Here is a 25,208-nt window from a genome sequence, read left to right as displayed (position 1 = left end):
CAGCAGGAGAGAAGAGGTTCCTGCCTCCATTTTTGTGGCTTTAACAAACCAGGTGTTGTGCCCCAGTTCTCGTCTGAGATCCCTGAAAAAGAACATCTTCCCATCCATGAACAAGACAGGACCTAGCTTTCAAAGGGGAACAAAGAGACCCCTGGGACTTACAGACTAGCCAGCCTCACTTCCACAGCTGGAGAGATACTGGAATACATTATTAAACACTCAGTTTGTCAGCAGCACCTACAGGATAATTTGGTTCTTAGCACGAGGGAGCATGGATTTATCAAAAACAAATCATTCCAAACCAATCCTCTTTCCTTCTTTGGCAGGGTCACAGGCCTACTGGAGGTGGGTAAACAGTATGAATTATGATTTGGAAAATGGAGTGGAGAGTATCGTTCTAAAATGTGCAACTGACACCAAGCACTTTGGAGCTCAGGATTGGAATTCAAAACACCCTTAAAAAATTGGAGACTTGGTCTTCTTGAGCCAAACCCCATGGCTGGGCCCCTCTCTCTAGACTGGGCTGAAGTGAAACCCCAGAGCCAAACACTCCTCCTCCTCGGCAGCGCGCTCCGACCTTGAATGGTCAGATGCTGCTTTGGCTGGGGGATTCTCCCAGCACTTTCCAATAGCGGGAAGGTATGAACTCCCCATTTGCCTGCTGGGGACGGAGCCCTAGAGGGGGGAGCAACTTGCCCAGAGTCCCCCAGGAAAAGGAAAACAACCAGCAGTGGAACCAATAGGAAACCCAGCAATGGAACCCAGGAGTCCTGGGGGTGTGCTAGGGTGACCAGATGTCCCAATTTTATAGGGACAGTCCCAATTTTGGAGTCTTTTTCTTATCTAGGATCCTATTATCCCCCCCCCTCCCTGTCCCGATTTTTCACACTTGCTGTCTGGTCACCCTCGGGTGTGCACATGTGTGGGTCCCAGCTGCTCCTGCCCTCTCATTGAAGCAGGTGTGCAGGGTTACTGCCCTGGGAACTGCAGGGCACCAGTGGACATGGGGCTGGCTGGAGGCAGGGCAGGGGCTGACGGGAGTGAGGGTCTGGCTGCAGGCAGGGCAAGGTGCGGGGCTGGCTGGAGACAGGGGTGTGTGGGGCAGGCTGGCTGGCTTCAGGCAGGGGTGTGTGGCAGGAGTTGGCTGGAGACAGGGCAGGGTGTCCACGGCTGGGGTGTGTGGGGCTGGCTGGCTTTTGGTGGGGCCACAGGGGTGCGGCAGGAGTTAGCTGGAGACAGGGCAGGGGGTGGGGCAGGGGCTGGCTGAGGGCCGGGGGTGAGGGGCTGGCTGCAGGCCGGGCAGCGGGTGCGGGCGTGGCTGCGGGCAGGGCAGGAGGATGCAGCTGGTGGGGCAGGGCAGAGGGTGCAGGGCTGGCTGCAGACAGGGGCTGGCTGCGGGCAGGGCATGGGGTGCAGGGCTGGCTGCGGGCAGGGCAGGGTTGCAGAGCTGGCTGCAGGCAGGGCAGGGGGTGCGGGGCTGGCTGGCAGGGCAGGGGGTGCGGGGCTGGCTGGAGGCAAGGCGGGGGGGGTGCAGCAGGGGTTGGCTGGAGTCGGGGCGTGCGGGGCTGGCAGGAGACAGGGGCTGGCTGCAGGCAGGGCATGGGGTGCAGGGCTCACTGAAAATGTCCTGAGCGGTATTTTAAGGTGAAGATAACACCATGGTTACCAGTTGACAGGCACATCCTGATTTAAAGAAAGGAAGGGACCTGGAGTTACTAGGCTGAAGTATTTGTGTTACCAACCCTGTCGCTGTCTGACCCCCCATCAGTGCGGAGCAGGTGTGTGCGTTGCTGTGTGGAACACACAGACTCCTGCAGAGCAGGGGCAGCTGTTTCCAGGGCAGAGAGCCTGGCACTTAGGAGACTTTCTTGACTTGCTGTTTTGAAGCAATTCAGTAAAATAACGGTGGAGCTATAATGTCCAGTCCAAAATTTCAGCCCCCCTGGTGCAAAAACGCTATTTTAGGATCTAAACAGGAGGCTTCCAGTGCTAGGACACCTGACCAGAGAGCTCAGTGGGGGCGTAACAGCTGCTGACTCTGAGGGTCCTGGGCTAAATCCACTTGCAGGTGGAGGCATTTCGATTTATTTGATCGATAATGAGGAAGGTGAAGATTTAATCACGGGTATTTTTAGTAAATGTCATGGACAGATCACGGGCAAAAACCAAACGCTCATTGCCCATGACCCGGCCATGACTTATACCATAAATACCCTCATTGAATCTTGGGAGGGAGGCCCAGGGGTCCGTAGCACCAGCTGTGAGCGCAGGGAGTCCTGGGGACCCGTGGCACCATGTGCTGGGGGAGAAGCCCTGGGGACCCACTGCCACTCCCAGGGCCGGCTCCATACCCCAGCGCACCAAGCGCGCGCGCGCGTGGGGCGGCATTTTACCGGGAGAGCGGCAGGCAACTCCGGCGGACCTTCCACAGTCATGCCTGTGGGAGGTCCACCGGAGCCGCGGGACCAGCGGACCCTCCGCAGGCACATGCTTGGGGCAGCCAAATTCCTAGAGCCGCCCCTGGCCACTCCAGATGCTGCCAGGTGAGGGGATCCCCAGAGGCCAACCCTGCTCCGGCCACCTTGGGACAGGTGCCAGGAGCCACTGAGCTGTGGCTGCTCCTGCCACCCTTGGAACCACTGCTCAAGCTGCCCCCAGGCCAGCTGCTGGGCAGCCACGGAGTCAGCCACAGGGGCCACTGCAGAAGTCACAGAATCTATGACTTGTGCAGCCTCCGTGACACAGAGGGATCCCTGATAAAGAGACAAACCCCTCCCTGCTGTGACTGCAGTTCCTGGAAGGAAAGAGAAGAACAGAAAGTGAAGAGAGAAGGAAAGAGAGAGATTCCCTGTCACCTCTCTCCCTGCTGCCTCCCCCCTTGTATTCTGTAACCCCATCTCACTGGGTTCCCTGTGCTGGTGCCATGGGGTGACACTAGAGTTCTGGGGATTTGGGGAGGAAGGGGCTCTTCACTTCTCAGCATTTCACACAAATTTGTCTTTGGGGCTGAAGTTTCTCCTGTGAGGCCTCTCAGTCAGAGCTGTACCCCACCCTGTTTGCAGGGGGGGGGAAGATGTAAATTGCAGAGCAGGCAGAGAAGTCGCCCATAAAGGGACATATTGATCCGGTGACTGGTTCTGACCGGGGTCCCACGTCCTCTGACACAGGCTCATGTGCAGAACATGGGAGCTCTGGCTTGTCCTAAATGCTGTAGAGCGTGAGTTCCTGGAAAGGGCAGGGGAGAGGGAGCAAGAGGAGAAAGGCAGAGACATTGGAGATGAGGAATTGGGGGGCGAAGGAGAGAACAGAGAGACAATAAATGATTGAAGCAGAACAGGTGTCCCAACTCCATCTTGCTCATCACAGGTGTTCAGAGAGACAGGTAGTTGCGGGTTTTCCAGTGTCAAGTCTGAACTTTGATTCTAACAATGTGCATTGAAATATCAAGGGGATCTCCACATACCTGATCTCTTCCCCCCGCCCCTTTTTTAGTATTAATTTTTATTTTGAAGTGTTTGGCTTAACTGTGATCTTCTCTTTCCCCACCTGTATTGCAACTTGGGGTTTATGTTTATTTTGCCTCCCTTTTGTTCATGTCATTATAATTATAACAGCAAAGGAACCTGCAGGAGCAAAAACTGACTCAAAACTTCATTTCCCCACCATGCCGGAACATCCTACAAACAGCTCACGCAGCTGGAATCATAACACGCAAGGCCAGGGGATGGGAGATGCAGGTTTCCAAGTGTTCTGTCTTTCTCCGATGACACATTCCAGCCCCTTGTGTGCCTCCAGCCTGTATGACCTGCTGGACTTCGACACATTTATTGTCTCGTTCTATAGATAATGTGATTGTAACACAATGTGACTGAAATTAAACCACTTCCAGATGAGGAAACAACAGAAGAGAAAAGCCATTATTGCATTGGCTGGGAATCAAACCCAGATGAATTGCTTAGAAGGCACCTACGCACACCACTATACCACCAATGCATCTGGCAGGAGTAGCTTTCCTGCAAGCTGTGAGTGCTGGCAGAGGGAGTGACATATGACCACAGATTTAATGAGCAGGGTGGATGGGCTGGAAGCTGCCTGACAGCTGGGAGCAGAGTTACCATCCCAGAGTGACTGAAAGGGGGCAAAGGTGAAAACAGATCTCACTGGGAGCTGGCCCCACACCTGCCCCACCCCTAGGAGAGGGGAACTGAAGCTCAACTTCAATCACAGAAAAATCTTCCCTGAGAAGGAAGGGGACAGCTTGTTTTAAAGACCAGGTTTGTGTTTGTTCCTGCTACATACGGAGGGGCTGGGTAGTGCTGATTCCAGCCCCCAGACTCTGGGAGGATAAGGAACAAATTCAGGCTGCCAGTGACCTGCAGGAGGGAGATGATCTTTTGACAGTGACGGCCGCCTGGTCCTAAAGGCCTTTGTCTGCCCCCTTCCAGTGACTGTTTGGTACAGGAATGCAGTCCTCACTGATGTGTCAGCACAGCCCAGGTGCGGAAGTGACCTGGATGCGGGGAGCCCTGGTGTGTGTTGAGGGGAGGATATTAAAGAGTGTGTGAATGTTGAAGGGAGTGTGTAAAGGACTCTGTGTGTGTGCCTGAGTGAGTGAGCACGCTGTCTCTTTAAGAAAGCTCTCAGGGTCAGGAGCCTGAACTAGGCTTGTTCAGACACAAGCAGCTGCCGGCAGCTCTGGCCCCAGAGAGGCAGCAGCACACGCAGATTCCCCCATCCCGTCACCCCAGCTCAGTGGAAATCGGGTACCTGGGTTGGGGGGAGGGGATCACCCCGCCATCAATCAGCACCTCCCCCCTGCAGAGCAGTCAGGAGGATGCTCCCAGTCGGGGTGGACAGGGGTGACTCCGGGTGAACGGGGGTTGTGGGGACAGGAACAGCAGCAGCTGCACACGTGGAGCAGGGCGGAGAGGGGCCCTCTGCTCCGGAGCAGTCACCTGGCTCTGACGGCTGGTCGTCCAATTTCCCCTGCAGCTCAGGTCTCTCCCACTTCCCACACACTGCTGCTTATCTGCCCCTGTGCCGCTTTCATCAGCCCAGCGAGCCTCTCGGCAGCAGGTCAGGTGGGAATCCAAACCCTGCGCCTGGCCCCCTTGGGTGGGCACCTGCACGGCCCCTAAAGGCCGGTCCTGGGTGGGGAGCAGAATTGATCCTCCACTGTCCCCTGTGGGGAAGAGTTAGGGGGAGTTGAGTCCCTGATTTTTATTTTCTGTCTCTCCAGCACTTACTTGGGTTTGTTCTCTGCCTTTCCATCCCCAATTCTGAGATTTCTCCTGTCTTCTAGCAGGTGATGGGGTGGTGAGGGAGAGCGAGGAGCAGAATCCTCACCAGGAAGATGCTGAGCTCACCGGCGCATGGGGAATTACTGCGAAGAGCCAAAGAGAGTGTGTCCAGCCCCATGAGCAGGGAAAAGCTGGTGAAAATTACCACAGACCAGAGAGAGAGCAGGGAAACCACTCAGAGGAGAGAGTGGATGAACCCATTAATTGTCAGGGAACTCACAGGGACCTCAAGGAAACTACGTCCCAGGAGAAAATCCTCACGGAAAAGCGAGAGACTACGTGTAGTGAGTGTGGGAAAACTTCCACTACCGCTCAGCCCTTATTCGACATGAGATAATCCACACGAAAGAGACACCTTACAAATGCTGTGAGTGTGGAAAAGCTTCAATCGTACCTCAGCCCTTAGTAGGCATCAGCGAATACACAGAGGAGACAAACCCTATGAATGCCGTGAGTGCGGGAAAAGCTTCACTCAGAGATATACCCTTAACTCTCATCAGAGAATCCACACAGAAGAGCGACCCTACGAATGCTGCAAGTGCGGGAAAAGCTTCACTCAGAGATCAGCCCTTATCTCTCATCAGACAACGCACACGGGAGAGCGACCCTATGAATGCTGTGAGTGTGGGAAAAACTTCACCCGAAGCTCAAACCTTACTAGGCATCAGAGGGTCCACACAGGAGAGAGACCTTATGAATGCCGTGAGTGCGGGAAAAGTTTCAGTCACTTCTCCTCCCTTATCTCTCACCAGAGAGTCCACACAGGAGAGACACCCCATGAATGTTGCGAGTGTGGAAAAGCTTCTCGGAGCTCAAACCTTACTATGCATCAGAGGAGCCACACAGGAGAGAAACCCTATGAATGCAGTGAGTGTGGGAAAAGCTTCTCTCGGAGCTCAACCCTTGTCACACATTACACAGTCCACACCGGAGAGAAACCCTATGAATGCAGTGAGTGCGGAAAAAGCTTCACTCATAGCTCAGGCCTTTCTAAACATCAGAGAATCCGTAAAGGAGATAAACTTCATAAAAACCTTCTCTAGAGCTGTCAGGAGATTTTTTCTTTAATTCTTTTGACAGTTCCCAGGTAGTGAGTGTTAAGGCTGTTTGCATCTTTTGCACATTGTAGTCCCTCAGCTCCCACACATGAGTTGCCCACTTTTGAAGCTCGCCCGTCTTTGGGGTGGATCCTGTGGTCCTTTGTATCAACTCCATTGTCCTGCGAGTCATGGGAGGTGTCCTTTCTACCAGGAATGTCATCACCCCAGGTGGGGGAGATGGGTGGTGTCTTCAACCAGCTACATTGAGATAAAATCTACCTGGGTCTCAACACTGTGGTTGTCATGGAGTTAGCTAGCTTGAGTTCACTTTCCTGATGTAAAAAGAGAACTATTCTTGCACTAAAGACATGGGCCATGGATAGTCGGTGGAGTTACCATGCACATTTCCTCCTGTCTGAGCTAACCATCACCACATTTCCTTTTCTAAACAAACCTGGAGATTCACATTTGTACTCCTCCTCCCAGTGCAAAGTTAGTGTTAGAGACGTCAAGTTCCTCTTTGAGGAGACACTGTCTCATTCCCAGTTGTTCTCACATTACCCTGGATTGTGCCGAACAGCAGTTATTTTATTGACTTTTTTTTCTCATTTAAAATATATTTAAATATGAAGAAGAGCTGGAGCAGTGTCAAGGAAATAAGGGTCATTTTAGGCTCTGTGACACTGGAAGGAGATGGGGCGACTCAGACATTCCATCCTTCCCCATCACCCCAGAACTGTTACCTTGTGCCTGAGCCATGCTCAGTTCACCCCTTCGTATTCCTTCGCTTCCCAGCGTGTCTGGTGGGGTCATGTTCTTGGCTGTCCATGCTTGGGAATGGTGCTTGTACACGTCTTTGATCCTAAATCAGAGTCAGTCTGGCAGGAGATGAAAGTGTCAGACTTGGAAGGGGATTTCAAATGGATCCCAAGCACCGTTCAAATCCCCTTTTCCCTCAATGGCAAAGCTGCTTCTGGGAAGGTCGGCTGTTTTTCTCCCGTTATGAAGGTGCTATAACTCCTGTAAATAACACTAATGAGAAAGGTATCAGAGGGGGAGCCGTGTTAGTCTGGATCTGTAAAAGCAGCAAAGAATCCTGTGGCACCTTATAGACTATCAGACTTTTGGAGCATGAGCTTTCGTGGGTGAATACCCACTTCGTCGGATGCATGAGAAAGCGCTGGGAGAAGCAGGTTTCAGTGGATCATGGGAGAATCTCTCATCCTGATTCTGAGACATCAGATGTAACCTAGTCTGGAATTTCACTTTTAAATTAAAATGAAAGTGTCTTCTACCTCTCTGTGATATGGGTTTTCTATCTTTCATGAAGGCTCCTTGGTCATATAACTGCATGTTAGTTTTGTTTGACAGAATGCAGCTCAGATTTTTTGGGAAATTTCAGACAAATTACCATTTTTTTACTTCAGGTTTGTTTTTCCCCCTATTCCTGAATGATGACATGAAGAAAATTCAAATGCAGTTCAGTCAACAGGAGAGAATACTCCAAGCTGTTGGACATATTATCAAAGAAACAGTCGTATGTTTAAATCTCCACTCTGAAAAGGTGAACAGCAGCAGACCCCAAATGGGTGCAACTGACCGAAGTAAGTGCACAGGGTAGTTCAGTTGTTTAAGTCAATATTGTCTCAGATGATCCAGGGATAGAATTCCACAGCAAGTGATTCAGAACTAGGAAAACGCCCAGGTATTTGGTTCCCAAGGTATTTGTGACCCAGTCCCTACAGGAGGTTACTCCTGAAGAGATCTCCTAGCTAATCCCAACATTTGGGAAATGCTGTCTGTGATGAGGTGCATCCACCCTGACCTGGCACTGCTAGGGTTAACTGCGCCATGTGGGCTGAAGAGGCCACACCCCCTCACCCTCTCTGGGCATGTGCCGACTGGAGACGGAGTATAAACGGGAGCAGCTCAGCCTGGGCGGACTGGGAACAAACCTATGTTGTTGGCACAGGGTGTCGGGGGGCGGGGGGAGAGCCCAGGGCTGGGGTGGCAGGGGGCTGTGGGGGTGGGGAAGCCCAGGGCTCAGCAGGCTCCTCTGGCGGGGGACCCCAGGGCTGAGGGTGGGGGCAGCCAACATTTTTTTTTTGCTTGGAACGGCAAAAAACCTAGAGCCGACCCTACCTCCACGCACCGTGAGGTAGGTAGGAGCGGATCATTATTATCCCTACTTGAAAGAGGGAGACGCTAAGGCTGAGAAAGGAGAATTGACTTGTCTTAGGTCACACACCCAGCCAGTGGCGGAGTTGGGAATAGAACCCAAGAGCCCTGATTTTCAAACTTACCATCAGATCTTGAATTTCAGACAGTGAATGACCTGAATAAAGTGCTCTGATGAGCTCCAGACCAACAACAGTGATAGTAATTATTCAGCAAGTATTTGAGCAGTTCACGATTCTCTCTAACGTTGCAGTTCTCCTGAGAGACCATTAATGCAGAGAAGCAGCAAAATTCATCAAACATAGAACTGGTTCTGACTTATTTCCTTGCTCTTAAAAGAGAGCACCAAGGACCTGAGTCTCGTCCCTGTCAATAACCCCCTGCTCAGCCAATCAGGGATAGAGACTGAGGACGGGAGGCTGAGGGTTCTCACCAGCGAGCCCAAAGAATGGCCCAGGTGGGGATCACTGCCCGAGCACTATTTCAGCCCCATATTTTTGGGTGGACCTCCCACAGTGGGAGCTGCAGAGCACTCCCCCGCAACACACACACACACCCTCCTGGTGTTGGGAGGGGAACAGGTAAAAGGACAAAGGAAGCAAGAGAAAAAGAGGAGGGAGGAAGAGGGGAAGCAAAAAGAACAAACCCTAATGTCCCCAGTGATTCTAAGGGACAAAATCCCAGGTGCAGAATAAAGTTCTGCCTCCTTAAGCTCGTGTCTTCCATGCCTAGAATTCAACTGTCACCAGATGGATCAGACTGAACAGCTTTCAAACCTCCAGGAGGCTCTTACCTTCTAAACAGGGACGGCTGTTTTCTAGTAAAATCACTAAAAGGGAAGGAGAAAACTTGAAAGAGGTTCCTCCTGGTGCTCACATCCGTGAACCCAAATACTCTCTCAGTCCTCAGAGAGAGACCTGGAGAAGGAGACTTGCTGAAGCAAAGCCACAGGGGTCTCTGAGGTTTCCCTGCCCCTCACCCATGTCCTGCCTGGCTGATGTCAGCATCTCTCTGTGAGGTCACCACCTCCCCACCACCTCTGACCAATAGTCTGAGGTCCTGCAAAAGGCCTTTGTGATGTCACTGCCACACCCCTCCCTTGCTAGGCTAATGTCCTGCCCCTGCCTAGGCACTTTGGAGGTTTGAGCTACTCCCTGTGGATCACCCCACTCCAGGAGCGTTCGTTCTAGTCAGCAAGCTGGCTAGACAGGGAAACATCAGACACTGCTCCCAATGCTACACTCGGTTTTTCAGAAATGAGTCGACTTTATGGCCAGAAGAGACCATTAGAGCATCTAATCTGACCCTCTGCATATCACAGGCCTCCTGTAGGACACAATAGCTACTTTTAAGGCAAACACATTCCAGAAAGGCATCTAGTCTTCATTAAATGACATCAGGAGATGGAGAATCCACCACTTTCCTTGGTAGCTTGTTCTTGTGGTGAATCATCCTCACTGTTGAATTTTTGTGCCTTAGTTGTAATATGAATTTGTCTTTCTTCACCTTCCAGCCATTGCGTCTTCTTATGCCTTTCTTTGCTAGATTAAAGAGCCTTTAAATACCCAATCTTTTCTCTCCATTAAGGCATTTCAATTAAGTCACCTTTCAATCTTCTTTTGATCAGCTAAACAGGTTGAGCTCTTTCAATAGCTCACTAGAAGGCATTTTTTCCAGTCCTCAGAACATTAGGTGGCTCTTTGCTGCCCCAGCTCCAATTTCACAACATCTTTTCAAATGAGGACACCAAAACTGGAGGCAGTATTCCAGTATCAGACTCACTGATGCTGTGTCACCTCCTGTGATGTTATTGACATAATCTGTAACTGTATAGATCACCGTTGCGACCACTGTTCTATATTTGCAGCCAATATTACAGTGAAGTGGTCGTGTAAGGGGTCTATGGAGAGGTTCTGATTGGCTGAATATAATGATGCTATCTCTAGATGTGTATCTTTTTTTGTAGTTGACATTATGAATATTGGCTCTATGCTGCCTGTATTTCAAACTTGAGCTCTGCTTCAGGGAATGATACCGTTTGTTTAATTGATGAAAACATAAACTAGACACTTAGAGGATTGGAACTGATTTCAGCTGATGGACAGGTTTGCTAGGTTTTTATGCATTTGGACAGCAAAATGTTGAGTGTAGAGGGCTCTCTGAGCAGGGTCCAGCAGAGCCCCCTCTCCCCTGGTGAAATACACAGCCACCTCCTCGAAGGTCACCGGCCCCTGAAAGAGCAAGAGTCCAACACTCAGTACCTGCTGCCCCACTCACAGCCCCCCTATACATGGGGGACAGGAGCCAAACAGAAATTCTGGGTGGATTGCAGTCAGAGTCCCACCCCCACCCTGCTCAGAGCATCCAGGAAACACCAGGGGGAGGGGACGAAGCGAGAGCCCCTCCTCTCTCCCAGCAGAGCCATCACCCCCCTACTAGCCACAGACTGATTCAGGAGATGGAGCCCCTAGCAGGGTCCAGGGAGAGCTCCCTGGTAGGAAGCCCAACAACCTCCCCATTCTGAAGAGCTGGATGTGAAGGGAGGGGAATCTCCCCTAAGCCTCACTGGTGGGTGCCTCCTTCATATCTCACAGCAGCCGCTGGTTAGTCAGGTTGGGCTCCAGCACTACGAGTCTGGTCAGTTTTCCCAGCCCCATGCAGCTGGGTTATTTTCTGCTCCACAAACTAGAGCATTTCCACCGCCGAACCTCCTGGGTCTGTTCCTAGAATCTAGGCCACATATTAAATAACTCCCAGCAGGTTTAGCACACCCCTGTCCTCCTCCCTTTCTCTACCCTGTGCATTTCCTGCAAACCAGCCTGTGCAAACCTTCCCATCTCCCACGTATTTGCTGTCCCTCTCCCCCCCCCCGGAGGAACCCACCAGCAACCCCCCTGATAATACCTACCTGAACTGGCTCCTCTGCAGCCATTTCTCTCCCCTGTCCAACGAGAGGATGGGATGAACTGGAGTGAAACATGGATGTTATTCTGCAGCCTGGCAGGGCGAGAAGGGCAGTTGTGAAGGTTTCAGAACAGGCTTTAATTCATTTCACAGCATGATTCCCCCAGGCCCTTTCCTGCAGACAGGCACCCTAGAGTCTGCCATGCTGAGAAAGGCTTCATCTCTTTGTACAGTGTAGACCTGGCCTCTCCTGCCAGGCTAAGCCCACAGAGACATTTTAACCGCCCTTCTCCCTCCCCTCACCCCGTAACAGTCTCTGAACACAAGGCTAGAAAAAAGCAGAACGAAAGGAGTCACTGTGGGGGATCCCCTCAGACACTAACCCCACGGCAGCCACACCCCAGCAGGAGGGATATGGAGTCAGGAACTGGATTTTCCTCTGTCTGATTCTCATCTTTTCCACAGGAAAGTGACTCTACCCAGGGTGCAGCAATACATCTGTCTGGGCAGATTAGAGATCTGGAAATCTCTCTCAAAACTCTTCTCTCCCACAGCCCCTTTCAGTCTCTTTCTCCTTCTATCTCCTTTTCCCCTCTCCCTGCCCATCTGGTAGGTAAGTCCCATTCCTGGGTAGTTTGCTCCCCCATGGCTGGATTTGCTCCTGCAATTGTTAATTGGACGAGAAATGAGGGGGGGGGTCTGTTTGTGTAGAGTCATTTTAAGGCCAGACCCCAGCATTTTCCCTTTGTTTCTTTCAGTTACTTGAAATGTCTGGATCAGAATTTAGTATTAACAGGGCCCAGGGCTGCCCTAGGGGGCTAGGACCAGCTGGAGAAAGTCATCCCCTGGGCCAGGCAGAGAAGCAGCTTTAATCCAGGTCACTTCCCAGCACAGAACCCCGCTGGGGGAGCAGCAGCTGCTAAGCCTGGTCTCCCAGATCACAATGGAGGCTGCAGCCTCTGACCCAGGAAGCTGAACCCCAATATCCTGAGCAGAGAGGGACAGAGCGTTTGAGCAGCTTCCTCCTTTAGCTCTCTGGGAGAGCAGCTAACGAGAGCCCCTCCTCACAGGGAGAATTGCTAATCTCATTTGCCCCACTGTCCATCCGGAGTCACTCCTTGTCTTTCCATACAGTGACTCTGGATTAACAATGGTCTCAATGAAACCAGAGTTCAGAAAGAATGAGTCCAGAACGCTGTGGAAGGGACCATTGTGTGGCAGTGCTGACCCCCTTCCCACCTCCCTCACCCCCCAGATCGAGGACAAGGACTGGGGGGGCACAAATTTTCCAAACAGAACCGAAAGTTCCTGCAGTTTTCAAAAGAGGAGAAAAGCAAAATCTGTGATTTCACACGAACAGTGACTGAAAAGTGGACAGAAAGTTATCACAGTGACAGGGCCTGTGACTGGGGAATGCCCGGCAGTGCTTGGAGCCAGGACTCTGGCACAAGTTGATCAGAGAGAAGGATCATAGTTAGTAGAAGTTCCCAGAGCCCACAGCCCTGAGAGTCCCCAGCCAGGGACCCCAGATACCCCTCAAAGCCCCACCGGCCAGGGAAGTCCCACCAGACCATGAGTGTCAGGTTGGGAATCCCAGAGGGTTCCCCCCACCATGAGCCCCCAGCAAGCAGGGACCCGCCCACTGGGAACTCAGTCCCTCACTGCCTGCCTAGGACTCCCCCCCAGCAGGATCTGCCATTTGTCTGGGATCCCCTCCCCCACCCAGCGGGACCCCCTGATGCTTTTCAGTGGGACCCCTCACTCTGCTTCCCTGGCATCCCCTGACCTAGTGCCAGGGACCCCCTCCCCCAGCTCTGTGCACTGGGCACGGCAGCGATGCCAGGAGCCAGCCGGGGAAGCCCAGACGGAGCCCCTGGCACAGCACCAGGCTCCCTCTAACCCCCGTCCCGCCTCCCCAAGAGACGCCCACCCCGGCTGTTCTGCAGCCAACAGGCCCCCAGCGATACTCACCTCCAGGACCCACAGCCTCAGGGCTGGGCACATCCACCCTTGAGCTGTGCAGAGAAAACGTGTCACGACCTGCAACTGGAGGTGGAGAATCAGACTCCTGGAGAGACCAGGGGGAAATGGGGGAGACGGGAGAGCGGCTCATTGGCGGGGAAAGGGGCGAATCTCCCCGGATTTTACAGCCCGGGTGAGACACTGAGCGAGAAAAGGGGCAGAACTGGAGAATTTGTATCGGGGCGAGAGGCAAGTGGCACCAAGAGGACAGGAGCCAATTAACCCCCCTCCCCCCTTCGCCCGCGTCCCACTGACCTTCCCCCCCCAGCTCCAGCTTCTCCCCCCTCACGACACCCCCCACGGACCCCCACGCCGGGCCCCGGCCCCCCCATCCCAGCGGGGGGGGGGCGGATCCTGCTGCGGCTCCGCTGGGGCCGAGGCGGCTCCGAGGCTTCTCCCGGGTTCCCGGGCAGAGTCACGTGCCCGCCCCCAGCGGTCTCTCACCCCGGGGCTCCGGGCGGGGCTGGGGCGGGCGGAGCCCGGGGCTACCCGGGGGGCGGGGCCCAGCTGGAGAAACCCCGCAGTAACAGCGGTTAGAACCCTCCCTTCCCTGGGCTGGAGAGAGCGGAAGCGGCCCCGGGGCAGGCTGGGAGTTGTAGTTCCTGTCTCTCCCTGGACCGGAAGTGACGTCGACAGAGGAGCCGGAGCCGGGCTGGAAAGGAGCGTTGAGCGCTGCGGCTCTGCCTGGCTCGCGCGGGGCCGTTGGAGCCTCTCCCGGGCCGGAGAAGGGTTAGTGCCGGTGGAGCTCTGGGCATGCGCAGATCGCGGCGGGAGAGCCCTTCATTAACCGGGGGGGGGGGGGGGCAGGTGAACCCCGAGGAGCGGGGCGAGAAGGGGGCTGAGATCCCCTCGGATTTACCGCTGCCCTCCCGTGGGGACCCCTCCTCCCCGTCCTGCCCCCTTTCTCCCTAGAGAGCCACGAGCAGCGCCCAGGGTGACCCCTCCCCAACCCCTGAGAAGTTCCCTGTCCCCCCGATTGTGCCCCATTTTCTCTCCTTCGCCAGTGGACAGTTCATGTCTCAGTTTTGGGGGGGTTCCCCCATTCCCACATGCATTGATTTGTCCTTGTGCGGGTGGGATATGTTTGCCCCGAGGGATTCCTGTTCTTGTCAGAGGGTGAATGGTGAGAGTCTGGGGGGGCCCTGAGACAGGGACACCTCTGGGCTGCGCTGGGGGCCACTCTGCTGGCAACGGGGCCTGGGAAGGGCCAGGAAGGAGGGAGGAGCAAGTGTCCCCATGGAGCTGGCCCAGCCCCAGGTTTCCTCCCAGCTACTTCCTCCCCACCCTGCCCAACCCAGTAGCCCCCATTCCCAGACCCCACTGCCAGCCCCTCCCCACTGATAGTGACTTTCTCACTTCAGCCCCCTCCTGTCCCCTGTGAAAAGACATCACCCAGGGCTCCCTGCCGGCCATGTGAGTGTGGGGCAAGAAGAATCCGTCACATTCTGTTGTTGATTCAATATCCTTGTATAATCTCCTCCAATTTCCCATCTTTTCTCTTCAACTGTTAAATGGTGACACACAATCTCCCAGATGTTGGTGCTTCTCTCTTATATTGGCAAATATTTAGTTTGTGCCCCATTTTCTCCTCAGTTCTGAAATACTGATATCGAATTCTCAAAAATCTTCCCGCTTTTCTCCCCAGGTATGTGACTGAGATCAGGGCTCCTATCGTACTGCCAGGCGCTGCAGAGACACCAACTGAGATCTGGGCCCTGTTCTGCCAGGCACTGAAGAGACCCCAGGTGAGATCAGACCCCACTGTTGTGCCAGGTAAAACTGAGACCTGGACTGAGATCATGCCCCCCCCCCCCGTGGGCCCGGCAGCGCACGACTGCGACCCACAACCCTGCCACCAATGTGCTGGGCCCTTAAGAGACCGCCACTGAGATCGGTGTCCCTGTTGGGTCTGGCACTGCACTGACCCTAATGAAGATCACACCCCACCACTGTACTGGGCACTGCACAGACCCTGACAGAGATCCTGCCCCCACATTTTGCCAGATGCTGCAGGGGCCCTAAACAAAATCCGGGATCCTGTAATGCCGGGAGTAGCAGAGTCCCTGACTGAGGTCGGGTCCCTGTTGTGCAGGGCTCTGCACAGACACCGAGATCAGGGTCCCCATTGTGATAGGTGCTGAACAGACACCAAGGGTATCTCTGCCCTGCCACTAAAACCCCCCAGCTGGCCCATGCCAGGTGACTCAGGCTCACAGGGCTCAGGCGAAGGGGCTGTTTAATTGCAGTGTAGATGTTTGGGCTCGGGCTGGAGCCAGGCTGTAGGACCCTGCGAGGTGGGAGGGTGCCAGATCTTGGGCTGCAGCCCCAGCTGGAACATGGACACCACAATTAAACAGCCCCACTGCCTGAGCCGTGTGAGCCCAAGTCAGTGGGCACGGGCCAGCCGCTGGTGTCTAACAAGTTTGCATGGAGAATTTGGGGCAAAACTGGGAACTGAACCCAGATTGTTTGAATTCTTGCCTCTCCCTTAACCCAAGCCCAGCGTGTGTGTGTGCAGCGTTGTTTTGGTCTGTGTTTGCCTTGCATTGGCTTCCAAGGGAGGCTGTGGAATTTCCTACACTGGAGGTTTTTAAGACCAGGTTAGAGATGCACCAGTCTGGGAATGTCTAGGGATACTTGGTCCTGCCTCATCACAGGGGCTGGAGTAGACGCCCTCTCAAGATCCCTTCCAGGCCTACACTGAAATAATTCTCTTTTGTGCTGTGTCCTGTTCTACGCTGAGCTGTTTTGCATGGTGCCATTTGGAACTGTGATCGCACCATGTTTTGTAGCAGTTTTGTGGTGCGTTGTTTTGCCTCAGCTTGTTTGGTACCTGTGCTGTGTTGGTTTGAGTTGAGCTATTTTCCATTGTGTACTTTTGTCCTAGGATGTCGTTGTTTGCATCTGTTGCTTTCTTCTCCTTTGTATTGTCATTTTATGCTGTGGAGTGTAGGTTGTGTTTTTTTTCCCCCCTGAATTGCCTGACATTATGTTGTGGTGGGTTTTATTCTGTATGTTGGGTTTTTATACGTATATATCGCATCACATCCTAGAAATGTAGGGCGTGATAGGACCTCAAGATGTCATCAAGTCCAGCTCTCTCTGCCGAGGCAGGACCAAGTATATGTAGATTATCTCTGACAGAGCTTTGTCCTCCTTGTTCTTAAAAACTTCCAGGGAAAGAGACTCCCCAGCCCCCCTTGTAAGACTATTCCCGAGTTGACCTGCCTTAGCTCTGGGGACACCCACACAGATTGTAGTGGTGAGAAGCTCTGGAGAGAGAGGAGACCCCAGTGAGTGGCAGCTGGGTAAAGAGACTGAAGTTGGGAGGAGAAACATTGACATGTCCAAGGTCACCCAGGCTGTCTGTGACCGAGCTAGAAATAGTTTCTAGTGCCACCGTACTGCTGTTTCTGAAGGTCTCTGCCACCCTGGTATTTTAGGCACTGGTGCAAACCCTTAGTACAGACAGAATTTACACTAGTGCACTCTGATTGGCACTGGTACACCATGTCCCAGTTTGAAGGTTTGAGGTGGGGGCAGGGGGAAGTGACCTCACAGAGGCCTGGGGCTGGCTGAACAGTGCAGCTGGGAAGGGAGGGGCAGCAGTGAGTGCTGGAGGTATGAGCCAGGAGCACAGCCCCACAGGGCTGGACACTGACTTCTCCTGACCCAGGAGACACCCCCCAGCGAGGTGGTTTGTCCATGGATGCACAGGCTGTCTTGGCAGGGCTGCTCATCTGCAGTCCCTGCACACCTCTTCCTCCAGCCTAATACAGTGTGCTCTGGGGGCTTTCCAAGCTGCAGGTGACGGGGCTCTGGCATTAACAGGGTCTGTTCCTGGCTCTGTCACAGACCTGTTTACTGACCATGTGGAAGTCACAGACCCTCTCTCTGTAACGCTGTCTTCAGTGACTCGAGAGCACGAGCACCAGCCTCAGGCAGACTGGTAAGAAGCAGGGAACAAACCCCAAATTGGGTGTGAGGTCTGTATGGAGATTTCACCAAGTATCCAGTGTAAACACTTCAGGCACTGTAACAGCATTAACATGGAATCACAGACAGTCTCCTTGGGTGATCCCATATATCTTACCACGCAGGTGAGCTCACCTTCGTGACAGATGATCCCTTACTCCAGGGGTTCTCAACCTTTTTCTTTCTGAATCCCCAATGACGGAGATTCCGCAACCTCCCTAGGCAATTTATTCTAGTGCTTAACCACCCTGGCAGTTAGGGAGTTTTTCCTAATGTCCAACCTAAACCTTCCTTGCTGCAATTTAAGCCCATTGCTTTTTATCCTGTCTGCAGAGGTTAAGAAGAACAATTTTTCTCCTTCCTCCTTGAAATGACCTTTTATGTACTTGAAAGCTGATCATGTCCCCTCTCAGTCTTCTCTTCTCCAGACTAAACAAACGCAATTTTTTCATTCTTCCCTCATAGGTCATGTTCTCTAGACCTTTAATCATTTTTGTTGCTCTTCTCTGGACTTTCTCCAATCTTTCCACCTCTTTCTTGAAATGTGGCACCCAGAACTGGACACACTATTCCAGTTGAGGCCTAATCAGCGCGGAGTAGAGCGGAAGAATTACTTCTTGTGTCTTGCTTACAATACTGCTGCTAATACATCTTAGAATTATACTTGCTTTTTTTGCAACAGTGTAACATTGTTGACTCATGTTTAGCTTGTGATCCACTGTGACTCCCAGATCCGTTTCTGCAGTGCTTCTTCCTGGGCAGTCATTTCCTATCTTGCATGTGTGTAAGTGATTGTTCCTTCCTAAGTGGAGTACTTTGCATTTGTCCTTATTGAATTTCATCCTGTTTACTTCAGACCATTTCTCCAGTTTGTCCAGATCATTTTGAATTTTAATTCTGTCCTCCAAAGCACTTGCAACCCCTCCCAGCTTGGTATCATCCACAAACTTGATAAGTGTAACAGAGAGACTCTGCTGCTGGGAGGGTTTCACCATGTGTCAGAGGGTTACACCCTGGTGGGAGGGGGCTAGGCCTGTACTGGGATAAGGTCACTTTGTGCTTCACAGTGTGGCAGAACCTGGAATGTCCATTAGCAGGGAACAATGCTGGGGGGAATCGACATGTGGAAAGGACAGAAACCCTATCTGAATTCTCTCACATTGCCCTTCTCACCCTGGCAGGCTACAGAATAACGTCCACATTTCGCCCCAAATCATCCCCTCCTTCCAGCGGGAAGGGAATGGCTGCAATGGAGCTGGCTCAGGTAAGGGATTCTCAGGGAGCTGGTGGTGGGTTCTGCTTGGAGGGAGAGGAGCAGTAAATGTATAGGAGGGTGGGAGGCAGGAACTATCTAGGATGCGGAATGGGAGAGGACAGGATGTGACAAACCTGCTGAGACTTGTGTACTCTAGGGTGAGATGGGTTGTCACCCCGGTGTGCAGTCTGGGGGGCTTCTGGGAACCGCTGTGCCCTCTAACCCTCAAGCTGGGCTGGCCCTTCTGTCACGGAGTGTGGGGGAGTCTGGTCCTGCACCCCTCTGCCTGGGACTCTCAGTGACTCTCAGCCAGCCAGTAAAACAGAGCTTGGAGGCACAGCCAGGACCCCTCAATCAAGCCCCTCTGGGGTCCAGGAAGCTTTGTCCCCTAAATTCCAACCACCCAGCCCAAAACCAAAACTAAACTCCTCCAGCTGTCCCCTTCCTTTGTCCACCTTCCCGGGAAAAGGTGTTGATACCCCTCCCTGCTCCCTGGCTCAGGTTACAGGCTGAGCACTTGTCTCTCACCTAAAGTAATCCCCGGCTCTCCCATCCCCCACACAGACAGCCCCTACTCCATCACACCTTCTCACACTGCTTTGCTGGAGATTCAGCCAGCCTCTCCAGGCCCTGTTATCACCCTACACAACAGCAGGTGGCGCCATACACCCAACTAAGCTACCTGAGTGTTTTACCTGAGCCACTCAAGGAGAGAGAGAAGACAACAGCCAATTTCCCAGCGATAAGTGTTAGCTTATCAAAAGCAGATGACTTACCAAATGACCAAAAACTCAAAAAAGCCTAACATACTAGATGGATAGAATTTGAATTAGCAATTTCTCACCCTGACTGATGATAGAAGCAGTCCCCCAAGTTTCCATACACAAGCTAGAAATCTCTTTACCCTGGGACCAGCACTTCCCTCAGTTCAGTCTTTGTTCCTTGGGTGTTTCCAGGAGTTCTCTTGTGTGGGGAATGAAGCCAAGAGATGATGTCACACCCACCTTATGTAGCTTTTCCATATGGCGGGACCCCTTTGTTCCAAACTCAGTTCCCAGTCCAGTTTGTGGAAAAATACAGGTACCAAAATGGAGTTTAGTGTCAAATGGTCTGGTCACATGCACTAGCATGTCCTGCTGAGTCATAGTAGCAGTGACTCATAGGCTGGCTGAAACATTCACAAGAAGGCTCAGCTCTTCCATGGTCCATTGTCTTTGTTGATGAGCCATCAGCTCTGTCTGGCTTCTTTGTTGTACCTGAAAGGCTCATTGTGACTGTTACCCAGAGTAAGCACATTTGAAATACAGATACAGAGTCAATATCCATAACTTCAGATACGAACATGATACATGCACACAAATAGAACAATCATTTTCAGCAAATCATAACTTTTTCAATGACACTGAACATGATGCATCTTGCACAAAATGCATCATAATTATGTCCTAATCATTTGATAATCATACCACTAGGCTGAATGTGGGGTGTAGTGTCAGGGCCTAATTTCAAGGCAAAGGTGTTGGGAATGGAACTTCCCCTCTTTGTGGAACAGGAAATAACCCTCCAGCCAGGGCTGGGAAAACTTCCCAGACTCCCAGTGCTGAACCCTGAACCTACTGACACTTCATTAGTTACCACCAACCCCGATCTTTGTGGCAACTGCAAACTTTATCAGTGATGATTTTATATTCTCTTCTAGATCATTGATAAGAATGTTAAATAACACAGGGCCAAGAACCAATCCTTGTGGGAAGCCCCTAGAAATAAATCTACTCCACCATGGTTCCCCATTTACAATCATAGTTTTTAATCTATTTAATGTATGTTGTGTTCATTTTGTATCTTTCTAGTTTTCTAGTCAAAATGTTGTGCTGAACCAAGTCATACGCCTTACAGAAGTCTAGGTATATTACATCAATACTATTAGTTGCAACCAAACTTTTTAATCTCATCCAATAAGGATATCCAGTTAGTTTGATTGGATCTGTTGTCTCTGAACCTTTGTTAATTGGTACTAATTACATTACCCTCCTTTCATTCTTTATTAATTAAATCCATATTCGCTGCTCCATTATCTTGACCAGTATCAGACTAACACTTGTAATTAGCTGGGTCATCTCTTTTACACTTTTAAAATATTGGCACAGCATTAGCTTTATTCCAGTCTTCTGGAATTTCCCCAGTGTTCTAAGTCCTAATTATAATCACCATTAAAAGTCCATCACACTCCTCCACCAGGGCTTTCAAAACTCTTGGATACAAGTTATCTGGACCTACTTATTTAAACATGTCTAACTGTAATAGCTGCTGTTCAACATCCTCGTGAGTTATTGTTGGAATGGAAAGACTGTCATCCTCAACGTCTTATATGACTTACATCATCCGTTTTTCTCCAAATCCAGGAGAGAAATATTTATTGAACACTTTTACCTCTTCTACATTATTTTTGATAATTCTGCCATTTCCATCTAGTAATTTGCCACTTCCATTGTTAGGATTAATTTTGTACTTAATATACTTTTTAAAAACTTCCTTCTTATTTTCATAAATTGGTCATTGATCTCTGATAGCTTCCCTTGCCAACTTTCTACAATTCTGACCTTCTATTCTTTACTATTGACTTCCCCTTTCTTCCATATATTTTATTTGGAGAGTGTTGGGATTCCTACCAGGGAGCCACCAGCAGGGTCCAGAGACAGCCTCATCTCCTATATTAAGCTCTGGCTAGTAGGTATGTGATAAATGTGAAGACGCTGCCTCCGTCTGTCAGCTGGGAGACACAAAGGTTCTCTCTTTCCACCCTCTGATGCCGCCTGGCTGTTCTAGGCAAGGTGGGGTGGGACTCTGTTAACATGTGCCTCCTGGAGCTTCCATTTCCCTGGTGCTGCTGTTCCCTGAATAGTGGGGTTGTGAGTGGGGCAGCAGGTACTGAGTGTTGGACTCTTGCTCTTTCAGGGGCTGGTGACCTTCGAGGAGGTGGCTGTGTATTTTACCAGGGGTGAGGGGGCTCTGCTGGACCCCGCTCAGAGAGCCCTCTACAGGGGTGTCATGCAGGAGAACTATGAGACGGTGACCTCGCTGGGTAAGGAGTCCTGTCCCCTGGGTTATTAGAAGCTGTGGGGTCTCTGAAGAACCTGAGCAGTAATAACTTTATACCTTTATTCATCATACAAGTTTTGACAAGTTTCCTTGCCCCCCCTTTATTTGCCTTATCTCCCACCCACTAGAATCATTTTTGGACATGTGCCTTTTTGGTGCCGTCAGTCATTTTAAAATTGCATTTAATGTGTCCTTATTGGCTACATGAATAACTGTAGCTTTCATGCCTTTCCCTCATTTTAAGAGGAAAATATACCTCCTGTAGAATTCTAAATTGAGTAAATAGGTGTATGACTCATGCATGGCTTGTGTGACAGTCAGATGAGCTCCTCTTTCGATAGGAGAGCGTATAATGTTGCCATTCAGGACCCCACGGGTGAAGGGAGAACAGAGCTGTGGGAGGGGAGGAGAAGGGGGGAGTAGATAATTCTGGGGTGTCAGGACATGGGGAGGGTGTGTGCAGGATTAGAGCTAAGAAGCAGCAGGGAGGGATGAGGTAGTGAGAGACGAGGAGGGAACACAAGACTCTCCCAAGGTGCTGGCAGGTGGTGCTGGCTGAGAGTAATGGGAAGAAGTGGAGAGGAGTGTGCAGGAAGGGCACCGAGGAAGTGGCTCAGCCTCAGGTGTTGAAGCTAAGTGGCCTGACCTTGTGGAAGAGTGGGACCCCTTGGGAGTCTAGTGCACTCAAGGGGCACCTCCCAAGGACTGTTTAAAAGCCAGGGCATTGCACAGATCCTATGGATCCATGACCGTGCCAGAGGTTCAACCTTATGGGGAAAAGATATAAAACAAGAAAAGGATCTAAATGCATGTTTACCATCGCTCCCTCTCAGTCCTCATGGGAATCCCTGATCCGTTCCAAAGTGTATTAAAACCTTCCTTAAAGGCTCACCTCTTGGTTATCAGGTCATGTCCATTTGTTAGAGGGTTTTCCCTTCACCCTCCCACTTCCCTGGTTCTTGTCACGCAGACAGCAAGCAGCAAAAGACCAGAAGTCTGAAGCACAGATAATGCGATGTTTATTGGGGTTATTTCCAAGCAAGCATATTCCACTGCCCTAATGAACTTACACCTAGAAAAATTAATTATGCAGCAGACAGAAACAATTAGAGAACCAGACTGATTAACAAGGTAAAAGTGGTGGCCATAAAGATAGAACAATACAGAAATGAGGGTTTCACAACCACAACCATTGAGAAGGGATTTATTGCCAGACAGGCTGCTGTCAGACTAAGTTTTCTTTAACCACCTTAAGATCTGTTTCTTTATCTGGTGCTGATGGGCGCTATCGGGACAGGATCATCTTCCTAACAGCCCAATAGCACCTTATTTCAGTGTGACTGGTTTGGGATGTCAGGATGTGACCCTTCGCTTCACAGCTTATGGCTGCCCCTGGTGCTGAGCCAAAGGCCTTAGCCTAAGAACAAGGCCTCAGACTATCCTAGTGAGAGAAGGCCCATTCACAGGCAGACTGTGATTTTGATTCTTAGCTAGACAAAGTGATAAAAATACCCCTACGTTCTTAAAGTCTAGGCTTTACAGGCAGGCCTGAATATCTCTATTCTAACAGTGGGTTCTAGCCCTTCCCCCATTCTGTGTCTGTCTTGTCTATTTAGATCAGGGGTCGGCAACCTTTCAGCAGTGTTGTGCTGAGTCTTCATTTATTCACTCTAATTTAAGGTTCCGTGTGCCAGTAACACATTTTAATGTTTTTAGACTGTCTCTTTCTATAAGTCTATAATATAGAACTAAACTATTGTTGTAAGTAAAGTAAATAAGGTTTTTAAAATGTTTAAGAAGCTTAATTTAAAATTAAATTAAAATGCAGAGCCCCCCCCTTGGACCAGGGGCCAGGACCCAGGCAGTGTGAGTGCCACTGAAAATCAGCTCGCTGCCGCAGGTTGCCTACCCCTGATTTAGATGGTAAATTCTTCAGAGCATGGGCCATCTACTATTCTCTGTTTGCACTTTGCCTAGCACAATGGGGACCCACTGTTAGTTGGTCGTTAGGCACTAAGGTAGTGAATATGATTTGTTATAATAGTAACTCTCCGGCCACTTTGAGCCAAGGAAGATGGCCTTGGGATGCGTAGTCTTATTTGGGGTGTGTGAGTAATGTTGATTTGATTAATCAACTTTAATTTGTTTTATAGTTATATTAATTAATTAATAATACTTAATCATTTATATTAATTAATATGGGTTTAGGCTCGCCAATTTGTTTGATCAGAAGATAAAAGTTCGTGTTTCGAATCGGGTTCCACAGAATTGATAAAGGGACCTTTCGGGGTATGACAGGAAGCTCACACGGAGACAGATATAGTCATAACGACTTTTATTAAACTCAATGAAATAGTGAGTAAATTGAATAACAGTAATACAATTGTAACTCTGTAATTCTACCTGTTTTACAAGAGATACATATGATGATACAATATTATGTGCTGCAAACTTTGGTTAATATTCACCCCGTTTTGATAAATTGGTGTTGGCCTCACCTCTGGCGGTTCCGGTTTCACACCCCTTGCAGAGGAAACTAATGCAAAGAGCTGTCAAAGCTACTTTAGAATTTATTTTTTAGCTCAACTAAATAATCTGATACACAAACTAAAATAACATTTAGAGAGACCAAGCTTAGCCGAGTCCCTTTTGAACTTAAAGTTTGAAAAGAAAATAAGTGCAGTCTATTACTGGTTAATAGCTGTTGTAGATGGATAGCATGAATACGTAGTTCATAGAATCATAGAATCTCAGGGTTGGAAGGGACCTCAGGAAGTCATCTAGTCCAACCCCCTGCTCAAAGCAGGACCAAACCCAACTAAATCATCCCAGCCAGGGCTTTGTCAAGCCTGACCTTAAAAACCTCTAAGGAAGGAGATTCCACCACCTCCCTAGGTAACCCATTCCAGTTCCTCACCACCCTACTAGTGAAAAAGTTTATCCTAATGTCCAACCTAAACCTCCCCCTCTGCAACTTGAGACCATTACTCCTTGTTCTGTCATCTTCAACCACTGAGAACAGTCTAGATCCATCCTCCTTGGAACCCCTTTCAGGTAGTTGAAAGTAGCTATCAAATCCCCCCTCATTCTTCTCTTCTGCAGACTAAACAATCCCAGTTCCCTCAGCCTCTCCTCATAAGTCATGTGCTTCAACCCCCTAATCATTTTTGTTGCCCTCCGCTGGACTCTCTCCAATTTATCCACATCCTTCTTGTAGTGTGGGGCCCAAAACTGGACACAGTACTCCAAATGAGGCCTCACCAGTGAAGATGGTGAAGTGTAGTGAAGAAGGAGGAGGTCAAGGTGGGGGCGGGGATACCATAGTGAGGTAGGTTACCTCTTTTTATAGAAATAAATGCTGGAAATCCTTCCTCTTATGCCCAAATTTCAGTCTTCCCCCATAGAAATGTTAGGGTATGCTTACTCCATAGGCTA

At 50.7% G+C, this 25,208-nt stretch overlaps 1 protein-coding gene across 1 annotated transcript in view; it reads left to right on the top strand.

Moving 5' to 3' along the window:
• The window catches only part of LOC120381404 (zinc finger protein 850-like), a gene marked incomplete at both ends in the record, with an annotated part of 157,976 nt that overhangs the window by 131,137 nt on the left and 1,631 nt on the right, over positions 1–25,208 (top strand). Inside the window, 2 exons of the mRNA XM_039499594.1 lie at positions 5,673–6,251; positions 16,826–16,830. Coding sequence (XP_039355528.1) covers positions 5,673–6,251; positions 16,826–16,830 — 584 coding nt within the window. The remainder of the gene's footprint in view (positions 1–5,672; positions 6,252–16,825; positions 16,831–25,208) is intronic.

This window comes from Mauremys reevesii, linkage group 14 (assembly GCF_016161935.1).
Source record: "Mauremys reevesii isolate NIE-2019 linkage group 14, ASM1616193v1, whole genome shotgun sequence".
In the NCBI taxonomy this organism is placed as follows: domain Eukaryota; kingdom Metazoa; phylum Chordata; order Testudines; family Geoemydidae; genus Mauremys; species Mauremys reevesii.
The sequence above is the reverse complement of the archived record's forward strand: the minus strand, read 5'-3'. Positions and strand labels throughout refer to the sequence as shown.